Source organism: Loxodonta africana, chromosome 21 (genome assembly GCF_030014295.1).
Source record: "Loxodonta africana isolate mLoxAfr1 chromosome 21, mLoxAfr1.hap2, whole genome shotgun sequence".
NCBI lineage: Eukaryota > Metazoa > Chordata > Mammalia > Proboscidea > Elephantidae > Loxodonta > Loxodonta africana.
In genome coordinates, this window is record NC_087362.1 from 67463980 (window position 1) to 67480324 (window position 16345).

The 16345-nt window shown below is 39.9% G+C and overlaps 1 protein-coding gene across 2 annotated transcripts in view; it reads right to left on the reverse strand.

The window, feature by feature from the left end:
* Window positions 1-2839: 2839 nt before the first annotated feature.
* Window positions 2840-16345, reverse strand: part of UBA2 (ubiquitin like modifier activating enzyme 2) — a 41604-nt gene continuing 28098 nt past the window's right edge. For both annotated transcript variants that reach the window (XM_023555623.2, XM_003416319.4), the window contains 5 exons: window positions 10057-10212; window positions 8645-8741; window positions 6316-6421; window positions 5326-5462; window positions 2840-3885 (listed from right to left, as the gene is read on the reverse strand). In XM_023555623.2, the coding sequence (XP_023411391.1) occupies window positions 3704-3885; window positions 5326-5462; window positions 6316-6421; window positions 8645-8741; window positions 10057-10212 (678 nt within the window). In that variant the 3' untranslated portion in view covers window positions 2840-3703. The remainder of the gene's footprint in view (window positions 3886-5325; window positions 5463-6315; window positions 6422-8644; window positions 8742-10056; window positions 10213-16345) is intronic.

Consider the following 16345-nt stretch of genomic DNA (forward strand, 5'->3'; position numbering starts at 1 on the left):
TAAATACCACATTGTAGCCCTAGAATGCAACCCAGTTGACTTTATTTTGTGAAAGCAGAATGCAAATAATGTATTCCCAGTATGAAAATGTCTTCAAAAATACTTTGCTAAATATATCTTTCATTGAAATGGTCACATGAAGTCTCTGGACCTCAGGAATACAGCTTTAAGATGCAGAGAAAACAAGATGCATTCACCCTGCTACAAATCTCGATATTAGAAACATGCTGACATCTTTTCTTGCCCGATTTCTTTTACTTTTTGTATATCCCAAAAGGCTTGTGGGAGGCTTAAATTTGCCCATGTCCCTTGGTCACAGGGCAAGTCCACTTCAGTTATGTGTGCCACACACAAATAATTTTTAGCAACAGGAGCATCTATTATGAACCAACCACTGTCTGGGCAGCTTCTGAATGGACCATAATCTATTCTGAACTTTGCCCTCTTCTCTTCAGTTCTCTGGAGGCTCAAATAGAAGAGAATCCATCCTAAATCACGACCTGGCAACAGGATAGGAAAAACCAATTTCACCAGGGTTGGACCCAAGAATCACTTTAACACTTTCTCCTTCCCAGTTATATTTTTAATAGTCTTTATTGTCCTTCTGATTTCAACCATAATATATGCTCAGATACAAAACTTTGAAAAGTCACATAGGCACAAAACATGCTTACTCACTTTTATTATAAAAGTTTTCAGAGAAAAGTTGGATAGTACAATGGATAATGTATATACACTCCACCTAGATTCCATAAATGTCAACATTTTGCTTTTTTTTTTCTCCATTACTTATCTTGCTGAGCCTTTTAAAAGTCATAGCTATCATGAAACTTCATCTCTAACGTCGTAAGAATAAGAATATTGGTCTACATAACTACATGCCTAAGAAAAAACAACTCCGTATCATCTAACATCCATTCCATTTTCAAACTTCCCTGATGGTCACAAGAAATGTTAATCATTTATTTTGTTGAACCAAGACAAAAAAGGATTCAATACATTAGGTGTGTCTCTTTCTTTCAATCTAAAATAACTGCCTTCACCTTTCAATGACTTACCGATACCAGGCATCTGAGTTATGGAACGCGTCACATTCTGTACTTATCTGATTATTTTCCTCTTAATGTTGTTTAACTTGTCCCTCCATTTTCTATCAGCTGGAATCTAGAGGCTTGATTAGATTTGGGTTAACCATGTTTTTTGGCAGAGTGCTGTTGTGTTCTTCAAAATCTCATCAGGAAGCACATATCAGGTTGCTCCATTCGTGGTAAGATTTGATTACTCAATTTTGGTGGTGACATATCTGTCCACTGTGAAGGGTCCTTGTTTCCCCTTTTACCTAAAGGTTTTGAGATCCATTAATGATCTTTGCCTGCTAAGTTATTTCATTAAGGGTTCAGGCTCTATTTGAGGAATGCTGAATCTCCTCATGGTACATGCCACGAGTGTAGTTTCATCTTTGGGACACTGAGATTTCTAGCTAAACTTGGGTCTCAGTGGGGCTGCAAGATGGTTTGTCAACATTGTATTTCAGGATGGAAATGGAAGCTGTTGGGGAAACAGCCTTAAGGATCCTTGGTTCCAGCTCCCCACTGAGATGTAATTCGCACAGGAACACCACAAATACTACCCCAGACCTGAAGGATCTCCGTTCTCCAGAGCTGTGAAGGCAGCCTGGGATCTGCTGAGCTTACTGTCTAGTTGAGCAAGTCCTGTGTGCCTAGTAGTCAGATCTGCCTTGCTGGAAAACCCTTAACTTTTAAGAAGAAGAAAAAAAAAAAAACCGAACCCAGTGCCTAACTTTTAAGAGCAGGAGCAAAATGGACAGAACGTGCTAGAAAAGGCAGTAACAGAGTTGTGGCAAAGATAAAAACTACAGTTCTGCCCAAAGAGCTGCAAATCCAGAGATCTAACTGGCATCTAATGCCATGTGCCTGGAAATGAGAAAAAAATCAAAAGAACACAAAATGCTGGAAACATTGTGAAAGATTATGTCTACGAGGCAGGATGAGGTGTAAAGAATGGAAAGGATTTCAAAATTCTGGACAGATTTTCAGAAGTCAAGGCTTCCGATGATCATCAGTCACCAACTGGTCAACCTAAGCTCATTTCTGAGCATTTCCTTACATAGTTGTATAACTCGGAATTTTTTTTTTTTTTCTGGAGGAAAATTCAGCGCCATCTAAAAAGCTCAAGGCAGAGCGAGCATCACGGGCCCAGTTGTGGGTGGCGCTCAGCTTGCTGACAGCTGCTTTATCAGAAGGCTGGCTCCATCCTGGAGATTTCAAGCAGCATGAGGTTAGAGTCTTGTTCAAAGTGATTTGTCAGAAGGCTTTCATTACATGCTGAATGTTCAAAGCGTACAAAACAAGGAGCGAGAGTTAATAAGCTGGGTGGCAGAGTAAGAATTACCTAAGATGGAGCAATACAAAGAATTACTAAATTTGAAATTTAGGTCTTACATAAAAGTGAAGAACTGTGGCCAAAAACACCCAGGGCACAGGTATAGCCACCACCCACTGCCGTCGAGTCGATTCCGACTCACGGTGACCCTATACAGGTATGGACAGGGAAAATGGTTTTTGTTCTCAGAAAACCCAAGGCACGTTCAGATGTGATGAGAGTACCCTGGGGACCAAGGCTTCCTGAGGTCCATGGCGAGAGAGCTGAATGCTGCTGACTGGCCAGGGACTCTAGTGAACTGCGGCAACCCAGGGAAGGACTACAGGATAGAGGAAAGCTGCCCTACTCCGGGCACCTCAATGCCAAGGCTCTAAAAGTTAGTGGTGCTGGACAAAGATCACTAACATGTTCTGAACAAAAGACCAACTCTTGACAATTCAAATAAAAAAAGCAACACTGCCATAAAAAGCTTTATTTTAGAAAGTACTCATCTATGGCAAACAGTGGAGATCTCGTTAAACCTTCACACCCATTAAAAGTTGATTTTTTTTAAATGGGAAGAATTCAGCATGCCTGTAGTACACACAATGTACAGCCCAATAAGGCAGCAGAAATGTGAACTGTGCAGGCATGTGTGACAAGTGAGCAGATGACATTTATTTGGTCCAAAAACAGTATAGTTGTATTTGAGTTTTACAAAATGTCAAATATAAATAACCTGAAACTGTAACAATACACAAAAATTGGGCTTCTTACACAGACATACCAGGCAGTACAAACTGACAACTTGAGTAAGTTAACATTGTTTTACAGTAATATACAGTGCCAGTTAACATTTAAAAACATTTCAATGCATAGCACTTGATACTTCTTTGAACCTGTTTCAGTCAGAGTATGAAAATGGTTAGATCTAGGCTAAAAATAAGTCTTCTTCTAACCAAAAATAAAGGCATAATATTTATAACCAGGTATCAACTTTACTAAACCACAATATTTTAAAACTATTAAATGATACCTAAGGGTATTTACATTAAAAAGGCAACATGCACCGTGTTTTTTCCTCTCATGAGTGTTTATGCACACACTTTGTTCAAAAAGTTTTAAAACTATATTCCTACTTTCAATGCAGCACACCGTCATGTTCCTAATAGTTCTAGCAAAATGAATGCTTTCAAAGGGAGCAGAATTGTTTTCAAGTCATTGGTGTGAATTTTTTTCCCTTTGGAACAAAGGACATAACAATCTGGTTCTGCCCAGACGACTTAATGCAATAAGGTTCTGTTCAGAGGCAGTTTTCTCTTCAATCTAATGCTATCACATCATCGAGCTCGTCTGTTGGTTCTGTACGTGGCTTCTTCGCGCTGACATTCTCCTTCTCATCCAGCTTCCTCTTGAGACTCCTCTCTTCTTCACTGACGGCAGCGTTGCCTGAAGGGCCTTCTTCATCCGAATCAACTATGAGCACATCATCTTGCTCTTGTGCTTATTTCAGAAAAAAAGGAAAAAATGACTAAGTGTGGGCGTTATTTGCAGCTCATGAATATTTTCTATAATTGAAAGATACTTATTCTCACACAGACCACATTTAAGCATGGCCACCCTGAGGGAACTTCACTTTTACATGTTACGTATTTCTGTGCTGTTTTAGTGTTTCGTATGTAACAAGCACCTACGTCTTTTCTAATCAAATCAAACACCTGTAACGAGCATTATGTAACTCAAAGGAATGATAACAGTTCTTTGTTTCTATCTCTGGCTTCTCCAACAGAGAAGGGGAGCGTGCATATCCTAATAATGGTGGTGGTAATGATGACAAAAAGTAACGACAACACACACGTAGCACTTACAATGTGCCAGGAGCTTTTCTGAGCATTTTGCCCATAACAACTCACTTAATCATCACACAACCCTACAAAGAAGATAACACTGTTATCTGTTTTCCAGAAAACAACGCTGAGGTACACACAGACTGACTTGCCTAATGTCACAGGAGAGCAGAGGATGGGATTCAAACTCGCACGGTGGGGGTTCCCACAGTTCATGCTCTCAACCTTTCATGGAAGTTGGCTTTGCCTCCCTCCTCCATCACAATTAAAGGCAGAATACCTTTCTTATTCATTTCTGTACGCTCTGAAACCTATCTAGAGTAGGGGATCAGCAAATGAACATTTGAAATTATGACTTTTCAAAAACCAGAAGGATTAAGGACCCTTTCTATTTTCAGTGGGGGAAAAAAAAGGTCACAAACCCACAGCTCACAGGTGGGTCAAACTCTAGACTGTCTCAAAGTCCATCTTGAAAACTCCCAGACAACATGAGAATCAAGAACAACCATATTCTGAAGACGCCAAAGACACAGGGTCAAAGGAAGGAAAGGGAAGTGAAAAGCTGGTGAGTGGAGGGGAGTGAACATCCAATCAGAGGACAGTACAGAATCAGTTATGTGGGAAAGCACAAGTGTCAAGCACTAAACACCCAGACAACAGGCCACTCTGATATATTTTATCAAAATCACACTGGTTCTGAAAAAGCTCCGAAATGCTTAAATTCCATACTTACCAAGTTGGCTCAAAACAGCCAGATGCACTGATTTGGTGCCCCTAAATGAAACAGGCGTACAAAATCCAAAACAACCTCAGGAATGAATTGTCTTTATATACTTGTAAGCCTACTGATATTTCCAGTTGTAAAAACCCATTAAAAGACAAAATATTTCTATTTTCTATGAGACTCTCCCTCACTCTTAAATGTCTTCATGGTTCATGAATTCAAAGCTCCATTAAAACAATCAATACCAAACCAATACACACCTCTTTATGAATTTCTACTTATGGTCAATGTTCATAAAAAAAATCAAACTGTTTCTAACAACTCTTGCTTGGGTGGGTAATCAACAACCTGCTGGGTGGGGCCAAGACTCACCTGTGGACGTAGAGGGCTGAGCGCCATCATCACTGCCATTGGTTATGCTTTTGGCAGCATCTTCAGGTTGTTTGGGTCCCACTTTCTCTGGGGCATCACCAACAACTTCGAATTCAACATCCTTTGCTAGGTCTTCGCTGTAAGAGAACCACACCACTATAAAATGAAACCACAGCTACGACCACTGACGAAGCAAAGGAGCACCACAGAGGTAATGTGCGTCAAAGCTCAGGGGATACCATACATACACTCAATATATGGATTCTTATTTTCAAAGAGCTAAAATTATAATAAAAAAGGAAGGTATCCTTTTATTTCATCAAGTACAATGCCAAAAACATTCTACATATTCTACTCAGAACCCAATCTTGACCACAGTAATTTGTTTTAGGGGTAGTTAAATGGTTTCTGGGGTTTAACCCATCTTTACAGGCTGCCCCCTGCTTTTGTACATGAGTTCCCAAAAACACGGATGAAAGTTTAATCTATGAAAGTCAAACAAAAGACTTACATGTTATGAAGGGGGTTCTGCTCCAAAAGAGCCAAAAAATATGATTAAAAAAAAAAACAACACCTTAATTATACTTCCTCTTTTAGACGCCATCGTATATGGGTGGCCTTTTGTTGCCTTTTCTTTCACAACTGAACACAATCACATCACTTACATCCAAACTGTGTCCAGTTGGGGCTAGAGATCACCCTAGCAATATTTATCTTTGACTCAATCATGTACGTTTATGAAACTTAGGCTTCTTACTAATAATCCACATTCAACCCCCTACAGGACAGACCAGAACTACCCCATAGAGTTTCTCCAAGGAGCGCCTGGTGGATTCGAACTGTCGACCCTTTGGTTAGCAGCCATAGCACTTAACCACTACGCCACCAGGGTTTCCAAGGAATTAGGGTAAGACAACATTTTTCCTCCACTTTACCTTAATTTTGTATATTCAGATAATTCCTTACATTTAAAAATACGACAATACCTACCTATGAAGGATGTTAATCAATAAAGTGTAGTCCTGGAGGAAGTCATCTGCTTGAAGCCGACTGCCATTTCTAATTCCAAATTCTGACAACTTCTTGTGATTATTAGCTAGAAAATTTGAGAGGAATTTAGATACTTTAAATTAATTATACCATCACGGAGCAGTCAGGTCAGTTTTAAACATGCTCAACTCCATTTAAAATACACTAAAGCACTGTAAGCTCCATGCGCGCACAGTCTGCCGTGTTCCTAGGGCCCAGAAGCACACCGCAGGAACTTAGGAATTCAACTGACACTCAACTACCAAAACTACTTCAAGAGGACCAAAGTGTGGGAAGTTCTGAGAACCTTCTCCCATTCGAACCACAGTAATGGTAGAGTCTTGGAAGAGTGGGAAACTTTTAGAGATACAACAAATATGTTCTACTTGCAAAGACAGTATCAGTGACAACCTCAATAAACTACTACTTAGCAGATTTTTTAATTCAGAAATTAGAAAATCTCATTTGTATAGATTCTTAAAAAATTTTTAATATAAAGACAAGAGCTAGTGGTGGTGAGGTCTTCCAAAAATAATTACTCCAACCTGCTTCTATCCTCTGTGTCATCTCTGCTTCATCTTAACATCCCCAGTATGTAGCACGCAGCACTTGCCACCCACTGGCACTCAATAAACCTACATGAATTATAAATACTCCCGTAAAGGACAATCCCTCCAACCAAACTTCTGATGTCCCCACCCCCTTCTACCCGATCTAAAGCCTTTCTAACTTATTCTTTCTCTCTTCTGTGTTGTCAAAAGTTCCTCTCTGCTGGCCTGTAACAGCAGTCACGTCTCACTTACAATACTGTTTCCTCATCTCAGCCCCAGTTTATGCTCTCTCCTCACAACACTCAGTCCATTTCCTTACTTACCGTAACTTTAGAATATCTGCTATGCGAGGGCACAGACAGTGTAGAACCTGTTGACCTATATCCACACTGCCTGGCACACACTAAGCACAGAATATATATTTAAAATTCTGGTTATCATGTTTAAAATCTAACAATCTTTTTTTTAGTGTTTATCGTTTCTTTCATTCCTTGAAAGCAAAATACTTAGAAAAGCCTTCCCAACTTCAACTTTGAAATCTAAAATATACCGACAGTTTCTTCTAGTTTATAGATTTATTCTTAACTTTTTAATCTATCCAGAATGCCTTTGGAGAATGAAGCTTCCTACACAGACTTCTAACACCAAGCCCAGTCCTATATACTCTCCTTCACATTCCCAATCACCACAAACCTTAGACCCAACAGGTTCAAAAGTTCATGTGGGTTCTCATCTTGTTAATCAGCATCATCTCTGAAGCCAGAGTCCTGGCAACAGCCCTATTTATAGGCCTAACAATGGTGCTCTCTTCTTCAACTAAGGGGAAGAATGTAACGGCATGGATGAGCTTTTTTTGTGTATGTGTGTGATGACGGCTGGCTAGAATGACATCTGAGTATTCAACCTGACTCCCAAAACAGACCAAAACATGGCTTCCAGTTACACATGACCCAATATCCCAAGTAATTTGACAAGAAACTAAATCTAAAAATGAATAACTTACTATGTAGGTAAAACAGTGCCACCAGCTTTCCAAAGTAAAGGTAAACTGGCAAAAATCAAGATATAGAGAAATCAACTGAAGCGTTAACCTAAGGTAAGAAGACTGACTATTCAGAGTAACTAGTTTGAAGAGGGTGTAACAGCCATGATTCTAACTAAGAAACTTCTAACTAAGAATCAAATGGAGTGCACCACCTTGTATAACAATGCATTACCTACGTGACCTGCTAGAACGTCTGAAAAGGAAAGCCAGGAGTCAAAGCTGGGTGCTGATTTTCAGCAATGTTTTCTGATACACAGAAGGGACCGGCTACCAAGGCTTCTCCACTCTTTGACAAAACACCTACTAGCCTTACCTTACCCTCCCCACTCTGACCTAACAGCCGTAACAGTCTTCTCACCCATACTTTAGCTCGCAGGCAAGGAGGCTCCTTGACAACAGACAAGAGCATGTGGTCACTGTAAATCCCAAGTAATGTGTGCACTGGGGTATCAAAAAATAGTTCAGAGAGCCTGACCAACTCTGGGGCACAGTGACAACACGTAGCTTCCAAATCTCGGACTGTGGTGACCCTGCGGAGGCCCTGCCTCTGTGATGGTCAAACATTCCTCCCTTCAGCTGTCTCAGGCTCAACTCCACAGCTGTGAAACTGGGTAACATCTAGTGAATGGGTAAGCTAACATGCGCTCCTTCCTTTAGGCAAATGAGGGGAGTAAGCGAACGTGATGTCTAATACCTTCTGTCTCTCCCTCTTCTGAAGAGATTAGGATTGTTCCTTTCCCGTCTTCAATTTGCACATCTGGTGCTACCATAGCAAATTTTTCTTTTACTATCTGCAAGAAAAAAAGATTCCAAATATTAAAATATGGAATTAAAGATAATAAAAACCCAGAATTTTTTTTTCTATAAAGGTGCTTATTTTCCCCTTCTACTGACAAGGGGTCAAGTCGTCCTTTAAGATACTTCAGGGCGAGCAGGAAAAGCAGTGGGAATTCACGGAATGTTTGACCACTGATGCAGATAAGATTAAACAAACTCCCTCCAAATGGGGTACTGAGAACACCCTGGTTGGCTCTTGGCATTTTATCTTTCCCTGCAGATTAGTACTGAGCTAGACATGACATATTTTATCTCACTTAGGGTCCATGCCAACCTTGCAATGGCAGGTGTTTTATAATTGGAAAAATTTCTCATGAACCTGGTTCTCACACAGCGTTCCCCTTCCCAACTTCCATTGCTCTTTAAATTCTAAGATGCATTAAGAGACACGATTTCCTGTTAAATCCTATCTGCTTCTATGGGACAACGAGAATCGCCACAGGTCCAAATTACCTACAAGTTAGAGGAATTACCTTTAAGCCCAAGAATGAGTGGACACCAACTGAAATTATTTCCTATGAAAGAAGGTGGAGCAACCACCCTCTGCTAGCCAGTGTACTAAGTCTTGCTGCTCCCCTCCCCCTCCAAAACGTAAGGTCAAGTCAGCCTGCCTGTGTGACCAGTTCTGGGAGAAAGGCCATTCATTGTCAAGCAGCATTCAGGGCCACAAAGATCTACTCCTCCCACCTCAGGAGGTACCTTCAGGAAGGACTGACAAGAGTCCCTTAATTTGGTGGTGGTGGGGGCTGTCCATCATCCAGACACCCCATAGCCTGCCATTTACACGTGTACTTTAATACAAACCAGAAATTGGGATTTTGCTCTGCTGGCAATGTAGAGCCTCGTCATCTAAGTATTCACACTGCATGCAAAACTTGTTAGCTCACTCCCACACAGCCAGGACCACCTCCACACCATTCAAGGATACCTCTTGTCTGGTCCCCAAATAACAGAACAGATCCACTATCCAGAAACAAAGAGCAAAGATACCTTCCTTCTGCTGGCCATGATACTATGAGATTCACCTGTACCACCTACAGTACAGATTCAGCCAAATACACCTATTCCTTTTTTTTGTATGAGGCACATATTCTGGAACCACGCACAGAAAAGCCAGCAGGATTCCGATGGTAAAGCAACAAACGACAGTAGTCACAGTCTTTCAGAGTAAATATGTGGCATTGAGTTTTTAACACAGTAACACTGTAAAAGGAAAAAAGGAACTTGAAAGAAGGGAAACGGAGAACCCTGTGCAGTCCCGCCGTTTACCTTATCTTGTAACGTGAGCACAGTCACTTTATGGACGTTCAGTCGTACAGTCACCTCTGGCTTGCTGGCACATACGTAACAATTGGGGTTGGGAGGATCCAGTGCACAAGGCACAAGGAGCTTCTTCCTTGGGTTTGGTTGTTTATTCAAAAAAATCTTTGGAGGAGACAAAAACACAAGCAAAAATCAGAAACATGAGTTACAATTTTATAAACCATTTGATCAAAAATCTTGTTAATTGAACATCCAATTAAAAAAAAAAAAAAAAAAAAGACTTTAATATTCCTTCCCAGATGGCAGGAAGGATAAGGAAAATCATGACCTTCTTAAGAGGCCAATCTTTCAACCTTTGTTTCATATCAGCTGTTGAAAAAGGCTGGGTTTATTGAAAAGATCCCCTTGTATCAATGACTCCAGGCTCGTTTGCAGTCTGATCTGGCAAGAGTAAGGGCCCAGTCATACTAGTTTCTGGTGCCATCAGAAAATCAGCTTCTGGATAGTCTTCCCTTTATCAATTTTAAGCAGACCTCTTGACCAGACAAGCTAATGACAATGCCTTCACAAATCAATGTGACTACCTGTTTAAATTTTCTATGATGTTAACATTTACATAATTGGGAAAGAAATAATGTGTTTCTGGTACTGTGAGTGCCTATTTACCATTTCCCTGATACCCAAACAAAAATATGTGAGTCAAGGCAGTTAAAAAACCCTCTGCTTCCAATGAAATTAAGGAAGGCCCCAACACTACGAAGTTTGAAGAATACTAGCAAGGTTCAATATGATCACAAAGGAGCCCATACTGTATGATTCTATTTATATGAAACGTTCAGAAGGGGCAAATCTCTACAGACAGAGCAGATTAGTGGTTATCTAGCGCTGGGGGTGGTAGCTAAGGTATGCAGAGTTTCTTTTTAGGATAACAAAAATGTTCTAAAATTGACCAGGGCAATGGCTGCACAATTCTGTAACTATACTAAAGCTACTACTTTAAATGGGTGCGTTTATGGTATGTGAACAACATTTCAGTGAAGCTGTTAAAAAAAAAGATGGAACAAATGTCATGAGAACATTGGAGGCTGATATACAAATCCTCATCCCATGACTTCCGTGTGGTGTTATCTGCTAACGTGATTTAATTCTAAGGGGAGGGCCCCACAGACTCCTTCAAGCCCAAAGGGGTATCTTGAGAGAAGCCCACCTGGAGCCAATCTCCACAGGGAATACTAGTAGCATGGTAGGTCTGGAAAAAAAAAAAAACTGGACAGGCTAAGTGGGTACAATGAAGGAAGTACAGAAGGATTTATTTGATCTTGGCCTTCACTGGAAGTATGCCAGGAAATCAACAGTGATGAAAACAATTACTAACACTATTACTACTCAAGCTAGCTCTATTAATCCATTCTAATATTAATTTATAAACAAATGAAATCCAGATAACGAGAATCAGTAACAGCCCAAGACAGAGACGGAACTGACCAGGCAAAGAAACCAGAAGGACATTACAGGAAATAGTAGACTCTTTAGTCTGAAACAAGCCATGTCTGTGTGCTCCAAGGGATAACACAGCTACAGGATGAGTTCAGGCTGCTATGAAATGACAGTAATGAAAAACAGAAACTCTTGGAAATTAAAAATAATGACATGCAAAATAAATTAACACACAAACTGAGTCAAAATGGCAGACTGGCAAAATTTTTCTGCACTCCTTTAACCTAAAATTTCAAGAAAAACAAAACAAAAGTGTACCACTACAGACTAGTTTTTTTAAAAAAGAAATTCCAGGAAGTAAATGAATGGGTCCTTTTATCTCAACATTATAGTAAAAAAAAACCTTACCACACCTCCACTCCACCCCACTTCCCTCTGAAAACAGCTGAAGATAGTGACTACAAAATTTATTGGAAAATTAAAAAGAAAAATTTATTTTCTTGTTGTTGAGAATATACACAGCAAAATATCTAATTCAACGATCCGTGCATGTTCAGTTCGGTGACACTGATTACATCCTCCTAGTTGTGCAGCCATTCTCATCCTTTTCTGAGTTGTTCCTCCTCCATTAACAACCTCACTGCCCCTAAGGTTCCTGTCTAATCTTCCCAGCTGCTGTTGTCAATTTGACTCCATACAGATAGTTCTTAAAGGAGCATAATGCTTAAGGCAGACTTCTTTTTTTTTTTTTAACCAGTTATGCTAAACTACTGTTTGGTTTGAAAGACTTCAGGGGATATTTTTGGTTTAAGGTTTAAAGAGTACACAGGGCAACAGTTTCAGGGGTTCATCCAGCCTCCATGGCTCCAGAAAGCCTGAAATCTACAAGAATTTGAAATTCAGGTCTGCATATTTCCCCCTTTTGATTCTTCAATAGAATCTGTGCTCAAAATGTTCAGTAGTGGTAGCTGGGCACCATCCACTTCTGGTCTCATGGCAAAGGAGGCAGTTGTTCATGGACGCAATTAGCCACACATTCCATTTCTGCCTCCTATTCCTGACTCTCCTCCTTCCTCTGTTGCTCCAGGTGAATACAGACCAACTGTTGTGCCTTGGATGGCTGCTTGCAAGCTTTTAAGATCCCAGGCACTACGCAAAGAACTAGGAGGCAGAACAGAAGCACCTAAACATGTTATTAGGCCAATTAACTGGGATGTCCCATGAAGCAACCCTAAGCCTCCAAACCAAGAAACCTAATCCCACAAGGTATATGGATGCACAGAAGCAGCCTCAGCAGCTACTTCTTTTTTGAGGTCATTGTCATAAGTATGTCTATCACTCGACTTGTGCCAACTCAAGTTTCTACAGGTATACGACTTACTGACAGCACTCAAAATCATCGGTTGTGTAACCCTACCCTCAATCAATGAGATCTTCCCATTACCATAAACTGAAACTCAGTACTGCGTAAGCAATATTCTCCCCTCCCCAGTAACCACGTCTCTATACATTTGCCTTTTTTTTGTCTTTTTATATAAGAAAGGCCGTATAATATCTGCCCTTTTGTGACGGGCTTGTCTGTAACTCAGCATAGTGTCTTCAAGCTCCACCCACATTACAGCATATATAAAGACTTCACTTCCGGACCCGTTATCCATTGCTGGTGGGAATGCAAAATGGTACAGTTGTTGTGGAAAACAATGTGTCGGTTTCTAAAAAAAACTAAAAAATAGAACTACCATAAACTCAAAACTAAAAAACTCCATATGACCCTATGATTCCACTTCGAGGCATATACCCGAAAGATTTGAAAGCAGAGACTTAAAAAGACAACAGTCTAAAGTGGAAACAACCTAAATGTCCACCAACAGACGAATGGATAAACAAAACGTGGTACATACATACAATGGAATACTACTCAGCCAGCAGGAGAAATAAGTCTTGATAAACATTACAGTATGAATGGAGCTGGAAGACATTATGCTGAGTAAACTAAGTCCGTCACAAAAGGACAAATATGACCTCATACATATAAAAAGACAAGAAAAGGCAAATGTACACATACAGACCAAAGTTTATTAGTGATTAGCAGGGGTGGGAGGGAGGAAGGAAGGGGGTTAACAGTGATGAAAAAAATTACACTAATCAGGGTAGGTTTGCACAGCCAACTATTGTAATGGCTGTCAGTAAGTTCTACACTTGTTAACAAGCTGAATTGGCAAAAGTTGTGTGATAAAACATATTTACGATGACAAACACACACACACACACACACACACACACACACACACACACAGAGTGGCTGTTGAGCCTGCTTATGTACAACAAAACACCTCATGGGACATCCCAGGTAACTGGCCTATTAATAATGTGTTTAGTGCTTCTGTTCTACCTCTGAGTTCGTTGCATAGTGTCTGGGTCTTAAAAGCTTGCAAGTGGCCATCTAAGTCACAATTGGTCTCTATTCATTGGGAGTAACAGAGGAAGAAGGAGAGCCAGGTATAGTAGGAGGAAATGAAATGCGTGGCTAATTACCTCCACGAACAACTGCCTCCTTTGCCATGAGATCAGAAGAACTAGATGCTGCCCGGCTACCATTACTGAACATTTTGATCAAAGATTCCACAGAAGGATCTTGATCAAAAGGGGGAATATGCAGAACCTAATTTCAAATTCTCATAGCCTCTAGATTTAGAGCCACGGAGGGTGGATGTACCTGTTAACTACTGCCCTGAGATAATCTTTAAACCTTGAACCAAAAATATTCCCTGAAGTCTTTTTAAAACCAAACAATAGTTTCGCTTAGTAGTAAAAAAATTAAAAAGTCAGCCTTGAGCAATATGCTCTTTTAAGAACTATGAATATGGGATCAAACTGACATAAAGTTTATGTAAATAAGGGAGGGACAACTCAGAAAAGGAGGGTGAGAATTCAAACGATGTTATCAATGTCACTAAATTGTTCATGCAGAAATGGTTGAACTGTTGTAATATTTTGCTGTGTATATTCTCAACAATAACAACAAAGACATCACTTCTCCTGGCTGAGTAGTACTGCGTTGTATTTTTACACCTTGGGGCTATTACGAATAGTGCTGCAATGAACACTGGTGCACAAGCTTCTCTTGACACTCTTGTCAAGTCTCTGCTTTCAAGTCTTTTGGGTATATACCTATTACGCCAGGTCATATGGTAGTTCTAGAACTGGTGGTGCAGTGGTTAAGACTTTGGCTGCTAACCAAAAGGTTGGTGGTTTGAACCCACTAGCAGCTCCACAGAAGAAAGATGTGGTGGTCTAGTTCCATCAAGATGACAGCATTGGAAATCCTATGGGGGCAGTTCTACTCTGTCCTATAGGGTCGTTATGAGCCTGAATCGACTCAAAAGCAATGGGTTTGGGAGTTTTAGTTTTTTCAGAAACCACTATACTGTTTTCCACAATAACTGTACCCTTTTGTATTCCCAACAGCAATGGATAAATAAGGGTTCCAATTTCCCCACATTCTTACCAACACTCATTATTTTGTTTGCAGTGAAATGGTATCTCGTGGTGGTTTTGATTTGCATCTTTATGATGGCTAACGATGTTAAGCGTCTTTTGATGTGTTCAGCAGGCACCTGAATGTCTTCTCTGATGAAATGTCTGTTCAAATTCTTTGCCCATTTTATGATTAGGTTTTATCTGTCTTTGTTAAATTGTTCCAGTTTTGGTTATTAGAGTCTTACTGGATATGTGGTTTCCCAAGATATTCTCCTAGTTCATAGCTTGTCTTTTCACTTTTTTGTTTAAGTCTTTGGATGAACAAATTTTTCAATTTTTATGAGGTCTCATTTATTTGTCTGTTTGTGCTTTTGTTATATTAGATAATCCACTGTTAAAAGCTAAGCCTGACAGTGTTGCCTCTACATTTTCTTCTAAGAATTTTATGGTTTTAGGTTGCACATTTGGGTCCTTAATTCATTTTTAATGTGTTTCTACGCGTGGTGTGAGGCATGGATCCTGCTTCATTTTTTTCATGTGGAAATCCAGTTTTCCCAACACCGTTTATTGAGGAGACTCATCTTTCCCCGTTGAATGGACTTAGCATCCTTGTCAAAAATCACTTGACCACAGATGTGTGGGTTTACTTCTGGACTCTCCATTCTATTGCATTGGTCTGCTTATCTAATGTTAAACCAGCATCAGGCAGTCTTGATCACTATAGCTGCATAATATGTTGGAATATTATGAAGTGTGAGTCATCCAACTTTGTTCTTCTCATTTAACTTTGTTTTAGCTATTTGGGGACCCTTGCCATTCCACAGAAAGTTGAAGATTGGTTTTCCCATTTCTGTAAAGGCTGTTGGAATTTTGATCGGGACTGCGTTGAATCTATATATTGCTTTGGATAGTACTGACATCTTAACAGTATTAAGTCTTCCAATCCATGAACATGGAACATCTTTCCATTCAAATCTTCCTTAATCTCTCTCACCAGTGTTTTATAGTTTTCATTGTGTAAGTCCTTTACATCCCTGCTTAAATTTATCCCTAGGTATTTTACTCTCTTAGATGCTATTGTAAATGAACTGTTTCCCTAAGGAAGTTTTTTTTGCATTGCTGACTTGGTAAGAAAGCAAATTACCTTCAGACACTCAAGTTTAATATAGAATGGAGGCAAGACTCCAGAGTTGCTCTAGTCTTAAAAGTTAAAACCTAGCCCTTTATGAACTCTTATAATAAATGTTACGGATTGAATTGTGCCCCCCCCCCAAAATTATGTGTTGTAAATCTTTACCCTTATACCTGTGGATGTAATCCCATTTTGGAATGGGGTTTTCTTTTTTGTGTTAATGAGCTATAAGTATGTCTTAGGACA